Genomic DNA, 23,143 nt, shown 5'->3' with positions numbered 1-23,143 from the left:
ACAACACACACACACACACACACACACACACACACACACACACACACACACACACACACACACACACACACACACACACACACACACACACACACACACACTCACCTGACTGGCTATACTGCAGTCTTACGACACTGTCAGAGATAACACTATGCGGTTTTAACAGAAGTATGCACGAGAACTTTATCATAAATACCCACAGTCTGCATCTACTGTTCAAAAGATTACAGGGAGAAATTGAAACAGGATTGCATTCCTCTGATCCCCATACAGCAACACTCCTCCCCTGTTTTAGTACAAACAGACTCGAATGCCAATTGGGTTTCCCTGACACGTGTCAAGGTGATTTTAATAATTTGTTCCTTGGGAGATTTTTGGAGATAATCCTATTGCAGTGCCTAACCGTTTTAAAAGCAGGCTCTGTCTGAGTGCGGGTCAGATGTTAATGAAGCCGTTGTCTGCGAGCATGTGGAACGTGTTGCCAAATATAGTTTGAGGAGAGCGTTGATGGGGAGGGAGAGACCCAGAAAGCACTGGCATGAGCAGGGGCCAGCAGTGAGCACTCTACACACATTAGCTGAGATTGGAATGCTTTCAGATCCCTAACACTTCATGTCCCCTTTCTTTCTTACGCAAATCCTACCGAATGAGATCACCAGCCTCGTACAAGATGCATCATTTATAAGGGAACACATCTCATTAAAACATTTCCTTCTTCTTCAGGCACAGACCTATTTCCATTCTACCTGACGGGGAAACAAAAAAAGTCAGTGATCTACTGTAACACAGAGATGCTTTTAGTGTTTGATGCTCTAAGAGACAGACAACAATAAAGGTTCAGATCCTGTAGGAGTGGGAGGCTTCATGCGCATCTACAGTGCAACATTGAACAAAGGTAGGGGGGCAAGGAGGAATGTAGAGGCAGAACTTGTGTGGCTTTTGACTCTTGAGCAAGAAAGCTTTCCAGTAATGGGGTTTTCTCATCGCCTACAGTTCTGACTAAGCCATACTGCCTACTCTTCTCAACGTTGCATCAGAACAGTATTATGAAGACAAAGGTATCCTAAGTAACAACATGCGTCCCTTTTTTTCAAAAAGCTTTTCTCTGTACGTTTTTTGTACTATTCTAAAATTAGCACAGTTTAATATCTATTCAGTACAAAAATAATAATGAAAGTATATTTTCAAATGAGGGAACAGGTCATGTCTGTAGAAGAGATTTTGCTACAATATCTCTGCAAAGCCAATGAGGGGTGTAAGAAAAAATAAGTTTCTTTTGTGGTTGATGTAGTAAAGTGTAGTAACGAAACACGTGGAACATACTCCAGATTCAGCGATCCGAACCATAAGCATCCCAACTTAAGCAATGTATATTGTTTAAGACACCTCCTAGGCCTTGAATGTAATGAGCTAGGCCTCTAATGCAAACTAGTATATGGCAACCTTTTGTTGTTCTGGATGAAAATCAGATTTCTCTGACCTGCTGCCTGCTGAGATTATTTTCATTGGCCTAGCCCTATTCCCATACTACTGTATGTTTAGTTGTTACAGATTATTATATATGTGTAATATATTAGATATATTACACATAGAGAGTTGGATAGCAGAGTGTATATTTAAGGGTTGTCTGTTCAGTATAGACAACATGTACAGTTAGTTGTAACAACATGTACAGTTACATGTAAAGTTAGTTGTTTGTACAATATAAATAATAGTATTCAGAATCTAAAAGTTCTGAGAGAGAGTGCAGTAATGAGTGTTATAATGCTTAGCGCTGTGGTGTGAAGTTCAGCAGGAGCACAGCCTGAGGGGAAGAGCTCTTCCTGAGCCTGCTGGTGCAGGGGCGGAGGCGGAGGCTCCTGGAAGCCCTGCTGGATGGGAGGAGAGGAGAGGGAGAAGTCCATGGTTAGGGTGGGATGTATCCTTGAGAATGCTCTTCGCCCAGGCAGCGTTTATGCATAATGTTCTCAGTGGTGGGCAGCTGGGTTCTAGTTATCTATTGGGGAGTTTTCATCATCTGCTGCTGGAGTGCTTGACAGTCTGATGTGGAGCAATTTCCATACCGCACTGAGATGCAGTTATTGATTATGTGTAACCTGTGTTGTGTAGACAAGCATAGTCCTTCACCGGACCTGGTCTCGCAACCTTGGGCACGGCAGACGGGCGTGCTAGCGAGGAGGCTAAAATTCATGGGTGCAAGTGTAGGATAAAATGTATATGTTTCACATTAAATTAAATAGGTTAGTATAGGATTCCCTATTATAACTTGAATTGAATGGGTAACTAAGTTGACCATGGGGTTTGTGTGACCTGTTGGGTAATGTTCTTATTAGCTAAGAATGTCACCCAGGGCTTTGGAGGTAAGGAGATCCTATGTAAACATTCTTATCTTTGGGGAGGCAAGGAGGCCACAGTGTAATAGTCCGAGGGAGGGGTTCTAGGTATAAGACATGAGTTTGCCCAGAGATGTGTGGGCATTGTTGTTGGACATTTCATGAACATGGATTGCTTGTAACAATGCTTGTGATATCGTTAATAAATCTGCAGTACCACTCCAGTTGTCTGTAAGTAATTTTGACCACACTAGCATATGTTGCTGAGTGGGGTTAAATCACTGAACAGCACTGTTCCCACTGGTGACCGGTACATATGCTCTCAATGGTACAATCAGTGGTGTAGTGGTCCCTGGAGAAGTGGGTATACTCTTAATTTGTTTTAAGCAGCCCATACAGCACATGATAAACGCCCTGTTTTGAGAAGTGGGTATACTCAATGCTGACTGAAAAATAAGTGGGTATACTCCGTATACCTGCGTATACCCTGGACTACACCACTGGGTACAATGGTAGAGGTCCACCAGTATCGTGGGACAGAGGTGAGCTATCTTAGGGCTCCACAGGACGTTTGATCAGGATGGAGGAGTTCAGGGACTGGGTGACCTCCTCGGAGGGTTTTGAAGCTTGATAAAGGTTCGGCTAGGGTTCCACGCCTCATGGCACGCTGGTGTTCAGAGTGAGAGTGGATGAGGAGAGATTTTCCAGCTTAGGTTGATTTATTCCATTTTATTTGGTTTATTCCATTTTATCTTGTCTTATTTTATTATTCTTTCTATATCTAATACACTATGTATAGCACTTTGGTCAGTGCAAGCTGTGTTTAAATGTGCTCTAAAAATAAACTTTACTTACTTACTTACTTACTAGGTTGGGGTATGTTCATCAGAGCGCCAAAGAACTCAAGATTTAGGGTTTAGGGTTTTTAAATAAACAGGGGGTTGGCCATCTGCACAGTTTAGCACAGTTCAGTACATCTGAAATCCCTCTACATGGGAGTGTTAGTCCTTTTTTAATTTTGGGCACTGAGGTACCCTCAGAAGGAACAAGAATGTTGTATTCTCCCAACATTACACACGGTATTCCCGGGAAGAGATTCCCAATTTTGAAAACTCCCCCTCTCCCCAGTATAACCCTCCTACTCATCTCTGACAGATGATCCACCAGTATCAACATGCCAATTTAACCAACACACCTGCCTTAGACCGGCTTAAGACCGGTTTGATCAAACTGGACACATGTCCTTGCCAGACGGTTCAAAATGAATGACTGCCTGTGGGGCCAGTGGTGTAGTCCAGGGTATACGCAGGTATACGGAGTATACCCACTTATCTTTCAGTCAGCATTGGGTATACCCACTTCTCAAAACAGGACGTTTATCCTGTGTTATATTGCCTGCTTAATAGAAATAAAGAGTATACCCACTTCTCCAGGTACCACTACACCACTGTTGGGGGCCATCTCACTTTGCAGTCTACAGTAAACAACACCAACATGTACATCTCATATTCATCTCATATTCATTCACTTCATGTAGAAAACATTTCACTGAAAATGATAATAAGCTGCCTGGGCACATTTTCCCTCTGGCAATTCTCTCTCCTCATCATTTTTGAGTTATACATTACAGTTCAATTACACTTTTCAGCATTCAATTCATTGTAGAATGTTTTTACTTAAATTATTCAAAGTAATACCATCCTGGAAACAAAACCATCAGTGCATGACATGTATTGTATGTTCAAAACACAATCCAAATAGGCTTAGCTAAGGACAGTCTAGTGTTTGACAACTCCTTATGTATAAGGTGTATTGGTGAAGTGTATTATTAGTCAATTATTATATCAGTTTTTAGAAATCTGAAAAAGAAAATGAATTAGATAGCCTTGTTTTGTTTGTTTAAGAGTTCATTTATTAAAGTTAATCATTGATTGCCAAACAGAATTCTCTAATGCAGTTTAGGTAGGCTCAGAGGTGTCCTGTAATTACTCAGTTGTGAGTAAGATAATGATCTTATGCAACTGCTGTCAACACTGACAAAGACTCATGACGCTTTACGAAAGGTGTTTTGGTAATGATGAAATAAGCATGCATGATTTTAGTGAAGCCATAATGGTCAGGGCCTCGTTTCCCGAACGCGCACTTAGCCTAAAGGCCGAATTATGCTCTGTTTTAGACGTAACGCGTAAGCACGTAAGATACATAACCCCCCCTTGCGGGGTAAAATATCCCCCCTTACGTGCTTAAGTGCGTCGCCCAAAATTCCTGACTATGCGACTAAAACACTACGGCCCTACACAGCTCGCAAAGGCTGTGATTGGCCGGCTACCACAACCTTTCACGTTTCCGGGTTAATAGCATACTACAGCCTTTTTTAGACCCAGACATTTTTTTAAATCATGAATACCCTGCAGAACGTCTCACAAGCCTTTTCTTATGGATTAGGAACAAACATAACAGAAGAGGTCCAAAGACATGAACTCCTTTACAAATCCTCTTTAAACACTGCTTAAACAATGCTTAAATTACCGCGAATTTATGGAGAGAATATCCCATTCTCACCCGCGATTGTTTGGAGAGAATGTGGTCATTCACGAACAAATAGGTACTTTCATATTCATTTTCCGCCACTTGTGAGTCATGGTGATATCTTTCATTGAGTTCATATTGACGTGAATCATCAATTGCACCAGCGAGATTGATAGAATGAGCCCGGTCTGCTCATATACACAAGTTAACAGTAACCTGCCGTTACCTTAGACTAGAGAATATCCCATTCTCACCGCGATTGTTAGGAGAAAATGTGCTAATTCACGAACAAATACTTTCATATTCATTTTCCACCACTTGTGAGTCATGGTGGTATCATTCATTGAGTTCATATTGACGTGAATCAATCAATTGTACCCGCGATTTTGATAGAATGAGCCCGGTCTGCTCATATACAAAAGTTAACATTAACGTGGGCTTAACTGATGGCCAGCACCATTGTAGTTACAAGCATTGACAACATGATGAGATTCTCTCACCGTTTACCACCTCATCTTAAATATTGTAACTCATAAACACATCGTTTTAAAGCCTGTCGCAGTCATTAAAAGATGTCAATAAACGAACTTTTGCGTCATGTCTTTTTCGCCACTGGTACTGAATTGCCAACATTTGTATTTTGTGTAACACATGTATTCATAACATCAAGCCTTTCGCCCACTACACTTTCATGCTCTGGTACGTTTTTTTCCTTTGTCCTGCTGCAATAAATAGGCTTACTTAACTCAAAATAAATCTACAGTTCTGGCGTCAATTTGCTTTGCAACACGCAACACAAGCCTTGCAACACGCTCTGCGTCTAAAACGAACCTTAAATCAAAACTTGTCTAAAACAAGTTCCTTGTGTAAATTACGTGCTTAGGCGTTACGTCTAAAACAGAGCATAATTCGGCCTTTAAAAAGCACTTGAAATCGCTCGTAAGAGGATTCCTACGTTGCAGACGGGTTTCCCAACGCCACACTTAGCTTAAGTGTATCTTTCATTGAGAGGAATTCTACGTGTGGTCAGGACCAGTAGTAACTTCACACTTAGCGATGTAATCCACCAGGGGCGTCGTTCGGAAGAAACGGGAATTAAAAAAAAAAAAACATGGCTACTTGAAGCGAGGAATATTTTACATGAATAAAGCTATCTACACAACTTTTTATATGTTTATAATGACTCGGTTTGATCGGAAATGTGCTACGCGACCAATGCAGAGTATTTAGGTCTTGACTGAAGCTTTCAAACAGTAGTTTGATGGCACATTTAGCGCTTATGCCACCACTCCATTGGCTTATATGGTAGCTTCTAGCTAGATGGTTGTATATTATGTAGAAGAAATCCAAACGATGTTTCTGTGTATAGCACATCATGAGAATGTCATTGTTTCACCTGCCTATTCCCATCAAAATAGAAATAAAGAATATTGAGTATTTGAAAATAAAGATTAGGCTATACAAAACTAGTGCATTGCCCGTAGGAATTATGCATTCTGTAGTGTTAGCAGACGTAGGGCTGTTGGGTAGTGTAATGGCAAGACATATTTGCACTCCACATAGGTACAGGTTACACTGAAGTATTATTGTGATGCATGTTTCCTTTTCATTAAGAAATGTGTTAATGGTAGCCTTTTTGGAGAGTTACCAACAAATAAAGTTTGAGATTATGTAGTGGATGCAGTTGAATATACTGTAGATGTCAACGTTGCTGTCTAAACTATAAACTAAATGTCATAAAGAAAGACATTATTTAAAATGAAGTTATGGTTGAAATAGGATCACTTCTTTATTGTAAGGGTAAGTGTAGGGCAAGAATGGTCATGCAGTTGGACTCAAATGTAGGTTAATTTTATTGAATGTATGTAGCCTACTGTACTGTATGACTTTGATGATGCTAGCTTTGACAGCCCACTCTCAGACAGATCGTAATAAATGTCCTTACAATGGGAACACAGTTTAAATAGTCTTCTCTGCTGGAGATGGCGTTACTATACCCGCCCCGAATTTAGTGCACATTGCACGTTCGATGCACGCATAGGCTAGCTAATTTCACAGCAATTAACGTAAACAGGTTAACCTGACGTAAACAGCTCCTAAGAGCTACTTAAGAACTCGTGCACGTTGCGCTCGTGCACCTGACTTTAAGTTGATGGTTGGGAAACGCACGTAAATACAAAGTGCTACTTAGTGTACGATGTCGCGAAAATCCACGTAGGCCGTTAAGATACATCGTTATCGGGAAACGAGGCCCAGACTCTTCGTGATAGAAAAACAGCCATGGTTTATCAGTGAGAGCAGCTGTGGATGCCCATGTTCTGTTTTGCTGTATAGATACACATTAGATCTTTACCATATTTACTTTGTTATATTATATATTTGTATACATTATATTTTAGGGAGTTCTATCAGGTGTTTACTGTGACTGTAATGTAACTTAAGATAGTCTGCCTGTATTAAGCGTATACTAATTCTCTCTTCAGATAGCATGCCTGTACTAAGCGTATACTAATTCTCACTTCAAATGGCCTGCCTGTACTAAGCGTATACTAAGACCCCGAGGCCCATTCCTCTCAATGGTTTAATTTATACCTTAGGAATGTCTTTATTCAGTGGAACTGTACAGGAAAGATAGTTGAGAGTAAAAAAAACAAAAAAAATGATGGCTTCCGTGATTCCATTAGCAATTTTCAATGCCACTCATGTCCTGTCATCTTGTTAATCTCTGTTGTAACAGTTCTCATTTTGATGACGGTCTGAAATATCACCAGATGTTGCTATTTTATTATTCCAATAATGGGTGTGGTGAGCGATTCAGTTCACATACTTCTGCCACAAGCACTACCACCAGATGGAATCAGATAATAATCAAATCTGATTATGAAACATGACCTATATGAAGCAAACGCACTTACGCATTTTACATTTATATGTTCTGGTACCTTTCTGGAACTCATATCTTACATTTAATCATCCCACGGAAAAGTATAAAAAACATTGTGTTATGTCATTTACTGTATAGATGGTGTTTTATCACAAGGGAATGACATATAGCCTACAGAAATATTGTACAAAGAGCACAATAATAATATTTAGTTTTGAACTTATGTTGGACTGAGGACTTGAGTCATATGCTCCATTGCTCGCACAGAAAACTATGACAGACTTTGTTGTGGAGCTTCCTAAATGACTTCTGGGGTATTAGTGCACATAAAGTAAATAAGTAATGGTTCTTATGCAACATATGGCAAGGCCAAGGTAATATTAATTCAGTGCTGGTACACAACATTTAAAACTCATAACGTCTGAATCATCTCTCTGTCTTGGTGGTTTCCATGTTTGCAACGAATCCTCTACAATGCAGGATGTCTCTTGGGAATGATATGGAATTATGATAAAACCCTATAATGTATCCGGTAATCAATCTAAATGTCAGCACGCATGTGTGTTTGCAGGGATACAGTGTGAGTCTGGTATTCCTGTTGAGATTTCCGTTGTCTGTTGACTTTCGTAGGGTGCTTGAGCCTCTCCATTGAGAATATACATGGGGTTAGGCATAATACGGCCTACACTTGAAAATTCAAGTAAATGCTGCTCTTCCAACTGTGGTATAATTCTATAGGCTTACATCCACCTGCGATTGTCCCCAAAAACTGATAACAAATGGTTACAAAATATTTGGTCTATCAGTTTTCTTTGTTCACTGGTCATTATTTTTCATAACTCAAAGATACATTAAAATATGTGGCGAATTACTACTAATAAAAAAAACCTAAGACCGTTAAATGCAGGCTGTATGCAGTTATATCAAAAGTTTAGATGAATAACATCAGCTTTATACACGCCACGGATTTACCTCGAGATCTGAAAGTTTTTTTTTTTCAAATGTGTTTGTTTTTCTGTTTTGAGACTGGGTGCATGTGACTGTGCATAGCCTACTGAAAACGGGGGCGTAGGTAGCATAACATCGTGTCATGTACGCTTGCTCCATGTGTTTGATTTTCTGTGCCAGCGATAACAGTCGGCGTATGAAAGCGCACCACCCTATATATCCACAGAACCTGAGACTCCGCTCTGCATTTTCTCCCAGTTAACACTCAGTGCCCGAGCCGTCTTCTCGCCTGAGCGTTTCCACTTCACTCTAAGAACCGTGAGCAACGACTCCTCACCGGGTTGAAGTTTACCGAGCACAACGTTTAAAGCGCTCAGCCAGATAGGTTCATGTGGCGGTACCCCGGCCTCACCGTAGTATTTTCGGCCAAAAAGTGGGATCCTCCACCGCGGGCTCTTCAAAGTCAGCTGCTACTCCTGTTTTAGAGGAGGTCATGATCTGAATTGGTCCGTTTGTTGAGGAGAGGTAGCAAACGCTCATCTTATCCAACACCTCCGGATGTACTGCAGTGTGAATGCCCAGAGCCGGTAGCTACTGTGCCGCGGAGTAACGGAGTACGACTGAAGTGCACCATGTTGAGATTACGCACCGCTGTCCTGTGCGCTTTCTCTTTTCTCTGTCTGGCAGTGGGAGCGGATGTGAAGACTCGAAACTGCAGTGAAGTCAGAGACGCTTACACCGCTAAAGGCTTCAGCTTTACTAATGTCCCTTACCAGGAAATCTCAGGTGAGCACGGAATGTAAGCGTTGTGTGCTACCTGTCAATCGTCTGTCCTGTGTGCATGTTGGGGCTGTTCAAGCACATGCCTAAAGTTGAAGTACTAACATGAGGGACGCCACTGTATAGGGCAAAAATAAATAAATTAAGAAACTGTGAATTCTGTTTTTAACATAGCTTATAATGTGAAACCTAATTTTCCACATCGATTTGGTAAAGACCTTCCAATCAATTATACTGCAGCAGCTACTGGTCTGTTCATACCAACAATTTTACAACACCTGTCCAGGCAGGGAAAAACACTCGGCTATATCTGTAAACTTGTAAGTTTCATTTCCTCTCTAGTGACACCGCTTTGGTTCCAACGATACAAGATATTCGATGACGATTTTTAGCTTCAGGAATTGACTAGTTATTGGGAATAGGCTACTCGGAAATGGGCTTAGCTTGTTATAAAGACTGGTGGTTTTATTGAATGGTATCCCACTTAGTTTTACTTCACCACAGCTCCTTTTATCGTTATTTTAGCAGTTTTATGTAATTTTTTTGCAATTGAATATGATTAGGTTTTCTTTAGTATGGAGAAAATAGAGTTAGGGCCTTGAGTTTCCAGACTGCCGTCTGGCTGGCACTCTGAAAGCCGAAACACAGCCATGAATAGGACACTATGAAAGCTCTCATTTGTCTACGACAAAAGTGCATGACTCATTGGTTTGGACTGAATCCCACCAGAAATACTTTTTAACTAATCAAATTGAATGATGACACAATGATTTCCATTTAACTGAAAATATCACATGGTAACCATTTAAGTCCAAATCCAGAATTGCCAGTGGTGCATCGACCTTTAGGTTATTTATGTCACTGAAAAGATGAATCACTGACTGACTACATTATTTAGACGGTTATCTTCAGTGTCTGTGCGAACATTACTTGAATGATCAATATGCAGGAGTTTTTGTCAACCACAACATAAGGTTTGCATGATGTAGTTTTGATCAAACTTCACTTTTGCAGATGACTTGCAGTTTTATGAACCTGTTGCTTATGATATGCTAGTCGCAGGTCAAGCAAATGTTTATCTTAAAAATGGCATCTGTCTTGCATAATGTAGTGTGTGAGGTTTCATGTTCACTCTGTTCAACATGAATATGAAAGAATTGTCGGATCCCTGAAAAATAACATGCCATTATCAGTTATCTGAGGATGTTCTTTAAGTAGCCTACTCCAGTGTGGTATTATATTGGTATTTATAAAAGAGAATCTGAATTGACTGCACGTTTAATGGAAGGTCTGTATGTTCAAAGACAAGCAGAGGTGCTGGAGCATTTGGTGGATGGCATTTAACATTTCTGGTCATTATGTTAATATTAATTGACACCTGTTATTGTAATATATAACTGTGAAAAAGGGACCATTGCAGGAACCTGTCAGAAGCATATTTTTCAACGTATTAAATTGGGGGTTGGAGTGTTCAGTTTTGGAGTTGTGGGTGATTTGTCTGTTTAGGGGGGAGAGTTTTACTCTTACAAACCATTACAAACTGGGTTCTGTGACGTCAATTATCAAATTATTGTAGAGTTCAGCTGGTATTTTGATAGTTAATTCTGAAATACTACATGTGTCAGAGCTTCAAAACACAGCTGTGCTGATGCCTGTAGTCAGTAATATATAGGCGAAAAGAAAATGTATCACAGCAATCCTCAATTCATCAAATCAGTAGATAAGAAAGTGATGCCTTGTATACTGTCATAAAACTCTTCTTGAAAATGTATACAGTGGCACGCAGATGTCTGGTCAAAATGTAAAAATGTCTGTTACTGTGAATAGCTGTGTGTGTGAGAGAGAGAGAGAGAGAGAGAGAGAGAGCGAAAGAGAGAGAGAGAGAGAGAGAGAAAGAAAGAGAGAGAAAGAGAGAGAGAGTCTTACTTATCCCCAAAGGGAAATTTCAGTGTTGGAGTAGCAGTTCGTATAAATCAAAAAAATAATATGCATAACACACACAGTGAGAACACAGAACACAGATTTGTGTGTGAGTGTGTGAGAGTGTATACTATACTTTACTATGACTAGATACAAAAAAATAGAATAGAATTTTAACGTTAAGGCAAGATATTGCTATTAATGTGCAAATTTAAAATGTGCATTGCCACTCAGAGGAGCAGTCTCCTTACCCGGGACAGAGGGGAGTCATTGGAGAAGATGACCTGATTTCCAAAAGGCATTAAGTTAAAGAGGAAATATTTCTTTAATATTTGAAGTAAGGTTACTTTTTTATTTCGAACTTTTACAGTTTCAAAATAACAAAATGGGCCCCTTAAAAGTTTGGGCACCCTGCAAGGTCAGTACTTTGGCAAGTATCACAGCTTGTAAACACTTATTCGAAGAGTCTTTCAATTCTTGTTTGGGGGATTTTCGCCCATTCTTCCCTGCTAAAGACTTCTAGTTCTGTGAAATTCTTGCCCCGTCTGGCACTGCTCCTTTGAAGTCTATTCAGACTGTCGATGATGTTTAGGTCAGGGGACTGGCAACTGGGGCCATGGCAAAACCTCAAGCTTGCACCTCTTGATGGATTTTGAAGTGTGTTTTGCATCCTTCTTTTGGAGAAACCATCTTCTTTTCATTTTTAGTTAAAAAAATATATATATAATTTTCTTTTTTTTACAGATAATGTGATGTTTGCTTCCAGAATGTGCTAGTATTTAACTGAATACATTCTTCCCTCGACCAGTGAGATATGCCCTGCGCCACTGGCTGCAGCAAAAGCCCAAAGTATGACACACTCCACCCTCCATGCTTAACAGCTCAAGAGGTCAAGAACATGTTCACCCTTTCTTCTTTTCTACAAACATACCTTTGCTCATTGTGTTATTTATACTTCATGAGTCCACAGGACTTGTTTCCAAACTGAACGAGGCTTGTTTAGATGTTCCTGTGCAAACTCCTTGACACAGAATATTAAGGTGAGGACACAGGAGAGGTTTTCTTCTGATGACTCTTCCATGAAGGTCATATTTTGGGCAGGTACCCCTGCACAGAGGGACAGTGAGTGCACCACAACTCCACAGTCTGCTAAATCTTTCTGAAAGTCTTCCTGAAAGGGTTTTTGATTTGCCTTTCTAGGAATCTGTGCGGTTCTCTCTGAAAGTTTTTCTTGGTCATCCAGATGTCAAGCTTGACCTCCGCCGTTCCTTTTAACTGGCATTTCTTAATTACATTACAAACTGAGGAAACGGCTACCTGACAATGCTTTGCCCTCTTCTTAGATGAACCCATGGCTGGTGATTGTTGGGACAGGGTTTGAGGCGCCAAAGTATTAACAAATATTTTAGAAATTTCATCACCTGGCCTTTCCTAACGTTGAACAAGCCATAGCCCTAACAAAATAATTAAGGCCTGAGACTTAGGTAAAAACCTTTGCCTTTCTGAGATCAGTATATCTTCTGCTCACTTAATTATTTGCAGAAACGGACATTTTGACCAGGGCCTATTTCAGCTTTAGAGGTCAAGGAAATGTGGCCCTTTATGTGTCATGGCTACATCATAGTAATTCCCTCTGCAGACATACCTGTCGTTATCTCTAGCTGTGGTTTAAGAGAAATAGGTGTGATGTAATTCTATATGAAGGGTTTGACTGTGAGAAAGCGTTGTTGCATTGCATTGCATGCACCCAAATATAAATCAGTGACATTCAGTAGCTTTGTTATATTGTGGCTTTATGGTACACTGTTGTTAATTAGTATCAATAACTAATGTGAAAGAACACATTACTCTTAGAGCTGGCACGGAAAGTGTAATGACACCGTCATGCAGGTGCTAGAATCAGAGTTGGTTGACTTGAGAGTGTGTCTGCTATTGAGAGAACATCTGATTAGTCATAGAGAAACATACCCTATTATCAAGTCTGCCCTTCAAGGTATTTATATGCAAGGCTCTCTGAAGAGCACACTCCCAACATAATCAAGTCTGTGAATGAAATAAACATGCCGGATTCATCCTCAGCTTATGGCTGCGACTTCTGCGACTTGCTTCCCACTTTATTTTTTTTGTATGATCCGGCAGCCAGGCGGGTCTCTCGCACAGTAAAGCTGGGGCACCTCTTAAGAATTTGAATGGATGTTTGATCTTCACAACAGGGCTGAGTATCTGGAGTGTGTTTGGCTTGATTCAGCTAGGTCAGGTTGAATGTCACAGTGGTGTCAGCATTATTGACAGCCCCCCGGGCGCTGCTTTGAGCTGTCTGAAGAAAGGCCAGGTGGCAGGGGCGATGTCTGTGAATGTGGCGTTTGCATTCAGAGGAGACCCTTGTTGTTCCCTTGTTGTTCCGCCCGTCAGCGGCCGACGCAGGGAGCAGCTGAAAGGAGTCAGCTAGCCTGCGAATGGACAGCGTGCTTTTTTGGCCTCCTTCAAGTCTACAGACTCCCTGAGCTAAATATGTCTAGCACTCCTCTGGCTCCATGGGGGCAGTCTTGTCCGTATATTTCCACCAAACTGTCTGTGGGCCCCGTTACATACCCCCCCCAGTGTCCCGTAGCCAGGCTCGTGATTGACATGGTGAAAGCCTAGCCTAGCAACGCTAGTTTGTTGTGTGTGCCTTCAGTTCTCTGAACTCTTTGGCTGAATGAACGGACGTCTGATTCTGGATGGGGATGTTTGCGGGGATCATGTGTGCCGGTCGGACTCAGCTGGACCCTATCATTTCATGTCCTTCGTTGCCTGCTGAGTCTTGGCTGTAGGAGGGGACAGAAATAACGCTGGTGACATTTTACAAGCTTCTTGACTGCGTCTGCTTCCTGGCAAATTATCTCTGCCGGTGTATACGATGTACTGTAATGGCTACTGATCTATCTCTCCTGACACATAAGCTGTAAAGGTTTGTGGGTCTGTAGGCCCAGTTACTGCCGGTGGGTGTATACGATGTACTGTAATGGCTACTGATCTTTCTCTCCTGACACATAAGCTGTAAAGGTATGTGGAACTGTAGGCTACCAGGGCAAAGGGCAGTGCTAACAGTTACCTCTGACCAAAACATTGGGCCTGTTTTACTGAGGTTAGGCCATCCTTAAAATGATGTTGGTTTGCCGTAGCCTTACTAACTCAATCAAATCAGTTCCAACCTTTGTTTAAAACATTGTTGTAAGTTTGATCTGCCAACTAGCCGACTGTAGGAGAGAACCTCCACACTCGTTGCACTTTTTGACTGGTCTCTGAACTCACTCGGTTGACACAAAAGACGATAGGCATAAAAGCTGTGAAATTTGAGTACAAAGTCATACAGAACTACTTTCAAACAGTTGAACGAGAATCACACTATGACACTACGCTTATATAATTTATTGCCAAAGAGAGCCTTTGTTTAGGCTACCAGGTAAGTATTTAAACAACAGTTATATATGAGTTTTTGTTTAAAATGAATATCAGCAGCTATATCCTTATTTATTGAGGATTTAAACATTTAAAAAATATCTAAATTGATTTCAGCCTAAAAAATCCTATATAGGTCGGACTCTAGTTGAAACACCATATTTACTATCTAAGAATATGTTTACAAATGAATACAAGTGTACTTCATTTGAGTGTAGTCAGCATGATATAGACATTTTGTAAGTAAAAGTGAAAAAGAGAAATCAGGTTGGCTGTTGCTGACCTTCAGAGTTTGGTTGCAGAACAAATCAGTTTTATAAATCATAATGTTGATTGGTTGCAGTTGCACAGCTTGGGAAGCACTTTGGAAAAACATTTAGAGCTGTAATTTTCACTGTACTGCCAAGGACTCAGACCATCATAGAAGCATCAGGGGTGATATGATATATAAAGCCCAATTACAGATGTAATTAAATGTTTAAATTGGGGCCTTCAACCAGCCTTTCAACATAAGGCACCCACAGCCAATGTAAGAAGAAAAACATTTTACCTGAAAAGATCAATGAAAAGTATTGATGGGGTATGAGAGATTCCAGGAACCTCACTGTATGGGCAGGCGTATCAGTATCATTAAGATGTACAATACCAGTCAAAAGTTTGGACACACCTTTAATAAGCCATTTAAACTATGAAAGAACACATATGGAATGATGTACTAAACAAAAAAAAGTGTTATCTACCATCTAGAAAATAATAAGAGTAAAGAAAACACTTCTCAAAAAATGTAATGGTGTGTCCAAACTTTTGACTGGTACTGTAGTTGTCCAGCTGGAGCCTGACTCAGTGACAATGGGTGACTGCCATGTCTAGCGTGGTGAAGAGGCTGTGACAGCTTGTTGAGATGGCAACCGTGGCCCAAAATGGCTGCCAACCCGGTCAGTGTCCACTGGGTGGAGTACGCCCATACCAACCCGGTCAGTGTCCAGGTATAGGAAGAATACCCTTAGGCAGTGGTGTAGTGGTCCCTGGAGAAGTGGGTATACTCTTAATTTTTTTTAAACAGCCTATGCAGCACAGGATAAACGCCCTGTTTTGAGAAGTGGGTATACGCAATGCTGACTGAAAAATAAGTGGGTATACTCCGTATACCTGCGTATACCCTGGACTACACCACTGCCCTTAGGGCTCCCTGAGAGGGGGGGGGGGGGGGCACCCCAGTCAGATGGATGAAATGGTACCCGACCAAGGCAATGAACGAACGACAACGAGTAAGTAGTGTGTATGTGTCAAGATCTGTAAGAACGACAGGGCTTAACGATCCACCAATGAAAGACAAGTGTTTGATGGGGACAGAAGCGGCACAACGAAAGCAGGCTGGTGAGATGCAGGAGGAGCCAGATCACGACGCACCCCACAGGGCCCGGGACCTCCAAGTGCTGCAAAGGACTCACCTTAGAAGTCTGGGAGGACAGGATTCACCTTAGCATAAAGTCTGGGAGGACAGGACTCACCTTAGCATGAAGCCTGGCTGGAATGGATTCACCTTAGCATGAAGTCTGGGAGGACAGGATTCACCTTAGCATGAAGTCTGAGAGGAGAGGACTCACCTTAACATGAAGTCTGGGAGGAAAGGGATTAAGTGGGCAGCAGATAACAAGGCATCACTTTTTAACAAGCTAGACAAGGACAAAGATCAGACTGGACGTGACTGCAGGGTGACATGCCATGAGGAAACTTCAAGCGATGACAGAAATCACTGGGAGTTTCGTTTTGGAAGGACTGAAAGAAGAGCAAGGGAAAGGTGTCAGAGGACCCCTCGAAGAATCAAAGGCAGGTAAAGATCCACAACACGAGGCAGGAGCTGACGACCCTAAGGCGTCGATACGAGCAAGCAGGGGAGGAGGAGTGCACAGGCCTGACCCAGCTGTCATGCCTCCTGAGAAAGAAGTGCATGGTGCTATGTTGAGTGGAGCAGCATCGGAGGCGCCGCCATTAAAGAGCCCGTAAGCAGGCCAGTGCCTTCGGGAGGAATAATAGCCTTTGTAAGGGACTGACAGCCAGGAGTGCCTGCAAAATAAGGGGTTACAGCCCAAACGCATTGCCATTGTTAATTCTCATTCTGCCAGTTGCGTTAAACTTTTTTAGTACTTCTTCGCTGTCGATTTTCAAATCTGTGTGAATATTCATGAGAGCAGGTCTGGTCAGTCTTTTGTCAGTCATCATACTTCGTTGATACTATATGTCTTAAGACGCCTCATTGTACTGAATTACCGCTCAGCAGACGCCGTGGAAACGGGCATTGTCAACAAGACCTTCAGGACACAATTAATGTTTCGGTAGTAATTTGCCGAACTTTCCAAGGCTTGACAAAGCTCACTGCGCGTTGGCTGGAACTCATTTAGCTGTTTCCACAGCTCCAGCTCTGTATCTGCATCGTCAACGCGGGGCATTAGTTGTCCGTACTGTTGAAACACTCAAAACCCCCTTATGGTTCCAGGAATATCACTGTGTCCAAAAGTATCAGTAAGATGTAATTGCAGTACTGTATACTTGAATGCACCTTTAACTTATTTACAGTCATCTTGATATTGAATATAATTTATACTCCTGTTGTACTCAAAAGAGAGTTTCATCTGATGTGAAACATTAGTACACATGGCCCATTGTGTGTAAGACTCCAGTCCTCCAGTGGGCTTATCAACAGTTCTAAACAAGACAAGAGTCTTTCGAAAAGTAATGCTTTCTACACAGTACACTTTCAGACTGTTAGCAAACTATCATTTACCTGTCAACTCATCCCAAACATATCCTGACCCTAACCCTTTCCCTCATCTCAGTGTGAGTTACCAAAGGAATACAGTCTTATAAAACTGAACTGAACATGAGAATTTAGAAACACAGAAATTGGTTGTAGGGGTGCCATACAGCACTTCATAAACTGAAGAGCCTGATTCAGAAGAGAAGTGTATTTGCATGCTTTCGGTTGGTGTTCCCTTGACAACAAGTACACACCATGATGAAAATTGAGATGACACATGGCTTAGAAGGATTGTATCAATACAAATATATTTTCTTTGCAGTAGTAAATCATTATAGTTATTCTAGAACACTATGCAGACTGTGCCAAACAGAAAACTGGGTGACCAAGTCGACCCCAATGTCTGCCAACAGATATCCAATTAAAACATAACCTCGGGCTATAGTGTGTTCGATATTCTAATGCAGTCATACGAACTGCGTCTTTTTGTATTTATAACACGGATCGCGTGTGTTCTATGAACACTGTGGAAACTCAAGCCGAGTTCTTTGTGCTGGTCTCAAAGATGAATGGATCTCCGTGTCTTAACATGAGAGAGGCCTGTGCTTGTAACTGTGTGATCCCCACCCCCCGTGCATCTCTACCCTCATCATCTTGTCAAAACCCTGCGCCATCAAGAACCTGAGCCCCCTATGAATGCCTGGCTGCTGTCGTTGTGTCTATCTTTAGCGGGCATGTCACTCGTGTTGACATCGGCTGGCTAGACAAGTGCACCTAGACTCCGCTTTTTAAAGTGCTCCCCAGAAAGGCGCAGTCGACTGTTATGATGTTTCACATTCCACGTGGGAGGAGCACCACACTCGGAGAGGCCTCTCGGTGTGACTGCTCCTCCCCGCTCTGGGCAGTGGCGCCTCGACGAGGCCTGGATGCTAATGAAAAGGAGCTGTGGATGAGATGTAGATGAGGGGAAGTGGGTGGTCGTCATCACGGCAGCCAGGGGAGCTGTCATGGACGGAAAGTTCCGGGCTTGCGAGAAGTTCCGGATGACGACGCAACAGAGACGTTCCTATCAGCTGTTTTGTTTTTTCAAACGTGAATGATATAGAATCTTCATGTCACATCGAACATTACTAGGGAATGACTACGGCGTCATCCGGAACTTCTCGCTAGCCCGGAACTCTCCGTCCATGACGGCTCCTTCCTCCCCTTAGCCTCTCGCTGGACCCCTTCAGCAGCTACTAGTTCGCTTCCCTGTCGCAACGTCCTTGAGCAAGACGCTGAACCCCTAATTGCTCCTGATGTGCAATGTGCCATCAATGTAAATGTAAAAAATGTCTATACATCCTTGTAAGTCGCTTTGGATAAACGCGTCTGCTAAATGACTAAATGTAAATTTAGGGGAGGTGGATGGTGATCACGGCAGGCCAGGGGAGTCTCTCGCTGGACCCCTTCAGCAGCCCAGCCTAGCCCAGCCTAGCCCAGCCCAGCCCAGCCCAGCCCAGCCCAGCCCAGCCTAGCCCAGCCCAGCCCAGACCAGCCCAGACCAGACCAGCCCAACCCAAACCCAGCCCAAACCCAGCCCAGCCCAGACCAGCCCAGCCCAAACCCAGCCCAGCCCAGCCCAGCCCAGCCCAGACCAGACCAGACCAGCCCAGCCCAAACCCAGCCCAGCCCAGCCCAGCCCAGCCCAGCCCAGCCCAGCCCAGCCTAGCCCAAACCCAGCCCAGCACAGCCCAGCCCAGACCAGACCAGCCCAGCCCAAACCCAGCCCAGCCCAGCCCAGCCCAGCCCAGCCCAGCCCAGCCCAGCCCAGCCCAGCCCAGCAGCTGCCACCTGTAGCTCTGTGCCCGTGCTCCAGATATCAGCGTGTAGGAAGGAGCCCTCACTTCCCTCTTGCTCCCGAGGGTCTCGCTGCCCACTTGTGTCATCCGTCAGCAGCTGTCTCTTCATGCCACTGCTGGCCTTCACGTACTCCAATAAAGCTGGATCTGGTCATTGGACCTTGTTGTTAACCCTTGCAGCAGTATTCATGCTGTGGCGGCTCTTCCTTCTGTGTGGATTGTAATGTGTTATGCATCTTGTATCCATGCGTAACACATTTCATTGGAGACATTTTAATCTACAGTGTTGTGTACGGAAGGAGCTAAGCCTATAGGGCAGTTGCATCCTTGTATGGGTTTTTAAATGAAGGCTATTTTTAAGGATTAATGATGGTCATGTCTTTGTGAAGGATTTTATTAGACAAATGGAACATAGATGGTCAGTGCAAGACCAACATCGCCGGTGGAGAAGTCTTGCCAAATTGAACAGTGAATTAGCAGTCTTTGAGTCATGCATAATGATTTACATCTCCCACGATCAATAGTGTGTCTGTATGAATGTGCTGCTCTGGGTAGTGAGAGATGGAGTTGGAGAGCGGCGTGTCTCGGAGCAGCCCTTGCATAAAAGAGATCAATTTGGGGCCTCATTCACATTCTCACCGTGATAAAGGACATTGTGTCCCCGTGGAACATGACAAGGATGCAGTGCTCACTAGAACAAATATCCTTTGTGAATATGGGGCAGAGTCACCCTGGGTGGCCAGACCTGTACTAAATAAATATATAAGGGTGGCACAAAAGCTAACAGGCGGATAACATCCGGAGATTTAAACATCTGCTTAGTCACTGACTAATTGCAAAATCTTACAAATTCTTAAATTAATCTGACCAGATTTACCGTTTTTTATTTGTGCTTTATTATGTTTACACTTTATTTCGTCTTTGAAGATGGAGTATTTTGTAAAGTCTGGCACTGGGACAGTGGGAGCGAGCAGATGGTTGTGCACATATGCTATGGGCCTCTTTGGCCAGATACACTCTTGAATACAGTTCTTCTGAGAGTGGGCCAACCTTTACTGCATGGAGAGATGTTTTAACACTTTGTATTATCAGACTTTAACCGGCTCAAGCCTCGGATGCTTGATATTTTAATACCCACTGAACCACCCTCGTGTCAAAAGCAACTCAGAAGAATTAAACGAGATGCTGCTAAGACAACCAGTAGACAGAAGAACATCTGTAGATGGATGTTACAAACCGAACAGGTGTATTTTTCCTAATTAATGTCATTCATTTTAATATAATGTAATATATGCTTCTTTGCTGCTTTTGGGTTATAGGCATACAGTAGTTTTTGAAGTGCAATTCACAGTTTACAACCCAAACTGTTATATTTTAATTAAAAAAGGTAACAGTTCAGTCGCTCCGGTACAAATGAATGCAGATAAAAGAAGCTCTGTTTTGCATCCCAGCTCTCACACATAACAGTGGTTGAGGCGAGGTGGGTAAGTGAGTGTGATGAATATAAATGCTGTCTTTTATTAGATCCAGAGGAAGGATTCATCAGCCGTGGTGATGTGAAAGGTGTCATCTGGAGACGATGACTGACACTCAGGTTGATTGCAGACTGGAGTGACAGGATGTAATTTCAGCCAATGACGTTGGCTTGTTGATATAACACTTGAATGGCTGCATGCGTCTCTCTCCTTACCTGATGTTTTCTCAAATGTTTGGCATTACAGTGAGAGAGTTTTTCATGCCTACACACACACACGTCATCAATCTCTGAAGAAGAAACATTTTGTTGCCCACACTCAAGGCATTTCATCTCTGTCTCACCATTACGCTCATTAACGATGTCACTCAGCATGGGATGGCTCTATCTATCTGCAGTAGAGCTGGGGAGCTGACTGCTTAATACAGTGGAGCCGAACGCAGGAGGAACTGTGTCTGTGTAAGGCTTTGCTTACAGAGGGAAGCAGAGAGGTTGCACGGGGACACATCTCTTTATTTGACTCTCACAGCCTACTTAATAGTGAATGACTCGCCAGAGGGCCGCCTTCGGTACCAGGATATTAGCAGGAAGTAATGTCCCCCCTCAGCAGCGTGAGGCTGGCAAGGGTTTGCACAGGATCAGAGACAGCTGCAGGTGACAATCACACTCCACTCCACACACACACACACACACACACACACACACACAGCCCGCGCGGCCCAGAACAAACACAAGGCTCATTAGCATAGCATTCTATTCAGGGCAGGGCTCAGGAACACACCAAAATGTGCACTGAAGCTGTGACAACCCCCCCTTCCCCCCCGCCCCGCACACACACACACACACACACACACACACACACACACTCCTTTATTGTTGTTTTATTAAATTAAAATCACATTTCAAAGCTGTACACTTATGAAGATGGTAGATATACATTTTCTGTAGACATATTGAAATAGTTACAGTAATATGTAAGTCTGAAGTAGATGGGAAAAGGTTAACTTATGTACAGTATCTCTAAATGTTCACACAACTGTTCTCTTACACGGGGCTTTCTTGCTGTGTACACATACTACGTGATAAGAATGTGTTTTCCTGGAATCATTTTTTTTTTTTTTTTGCTCCACCCTAAAGATCCCTCATAGTTCTCCATGTCCCCGTGCCGTCCATTTTCACTTTAACCTTGGGCAGAGAGGACAGTGTGTTTGGCAGAGCGAAGTCCCCAGGAAGCACAGGCAGGGGATGTTGATCTATGACAGACTAATTTTATGTGATGCTTTGCACTATTGAGAGCGCTGAGGCCTCCTGTCGGACAGTGGGGGCTGTGCCAGAGGGGGGAGCTCTCCATGGGACGCCCCCTTCAGCCACTGCAGTCAGAGATCTCCATGGTGATGCACCTTCAGCCCACTGCAGTCAGACCCCCTGACCCACCGGGACGCCGAGCTGCTACCGCTAGCTGCTCCGCGAGCCACGTCCTCAGGCGTCGTCATGACCACATGAAAGGGTCACACTCTCGGCAGGTGGAGAGAGGACCCTGACAGAGACAAATATGTTAGCTGCTGAACTGGGGTCAGCCGCTATTACTTTTTTGAGCAGATGGAGCCTTTTTTCTTTTTTTTTTTTCTTCTTCGGTTTCTAGAGAGGGCATTGAGTTTCACACTAAAGGCATCTCAATTCTCAAAGGCCTCTTGTGACTAGTAAACACAAATATGAACACGCCTAGTTGAGCCGAGCTGAGCAACTTTTTTTATGTTAACGTGGTATTATGTGTCCTATATTTGTAGGTAATGCAGAAATGGAACACATTAGAAAAAAAGTCTCTCTGCTTGATAACAGATGGGGGTTAGGCCTCTGTGTTGTCCAAGATGCTCTGAGAGACAGATGCTTTTGGACCCTTCTGTACAGTGGTGTAGTCCAGGGTATACGCAGGTATACGGAGTATACCCACTTATTTTTCAGTCAGCATTGCGTATACCCACTTTTCAAAACAGGGCGTTTGTCCTGTGCTGTATGGGTTGCTTAAAAAAATTGCAAAATTAAAAGTATACCCACTTTTCCAGGGACCACTACACAACTGCTTGTGTATCTTGAGAGTATGTATCAGACGTGAGGTACCACGCACATGTAACCTGATTTGGAGTATGACAGTAATTGTAGCTGCATTCAGTGATCCATCTCGATACATTGTGTTGTACAACAGGCATATTTTTGTTCCCCTTTATCATAATGACA

At 42.8% G+C, this 23,143-nt stretch overlaps 1 protein-coding gene across 1 annotated transcript in view; it reads left to right on the top strand.

Moving 5' to 3' along the window:
- Positions 1–8,963: 8,963 nt before the first annotated feature.
- gpc6b (glypican 6b) overlaps positions 8,964–23,143 on the top strand; it is a 70,475-nt gene continuing 56,295 nt past the window's right edge. Inside the window, exon 1 of the mRNA XM_080838813.1 lies at positions 8,964–9,480. Within this exon, the coding sequence (XP_080694939.1) occupies positions 9,327–9,480 (154 nt within the window). The 5' untranslated portion in view covers positions 8,964–9,326. The remainder of the gene's footprint in view (positions 9,481–23,143) is intronic.

Source organism: Sprattus sprattus (assembly GCF_963457725.1).
Source record: "Sprattus sprattus genome assembly, chromosome: 5".
Classification (NCBI taxonomy): domain Eukaryota; kingdom Metazoa; phylum Chordata; class Actinopteri; order Clupeiformes; family Clupeidae; genus Sprattus; species Sprattus sprattus.
Note: the sequence above shows the minus strand (reverse complement) of the source record. Positions and strands in the feature narration are given on the sequence as shown.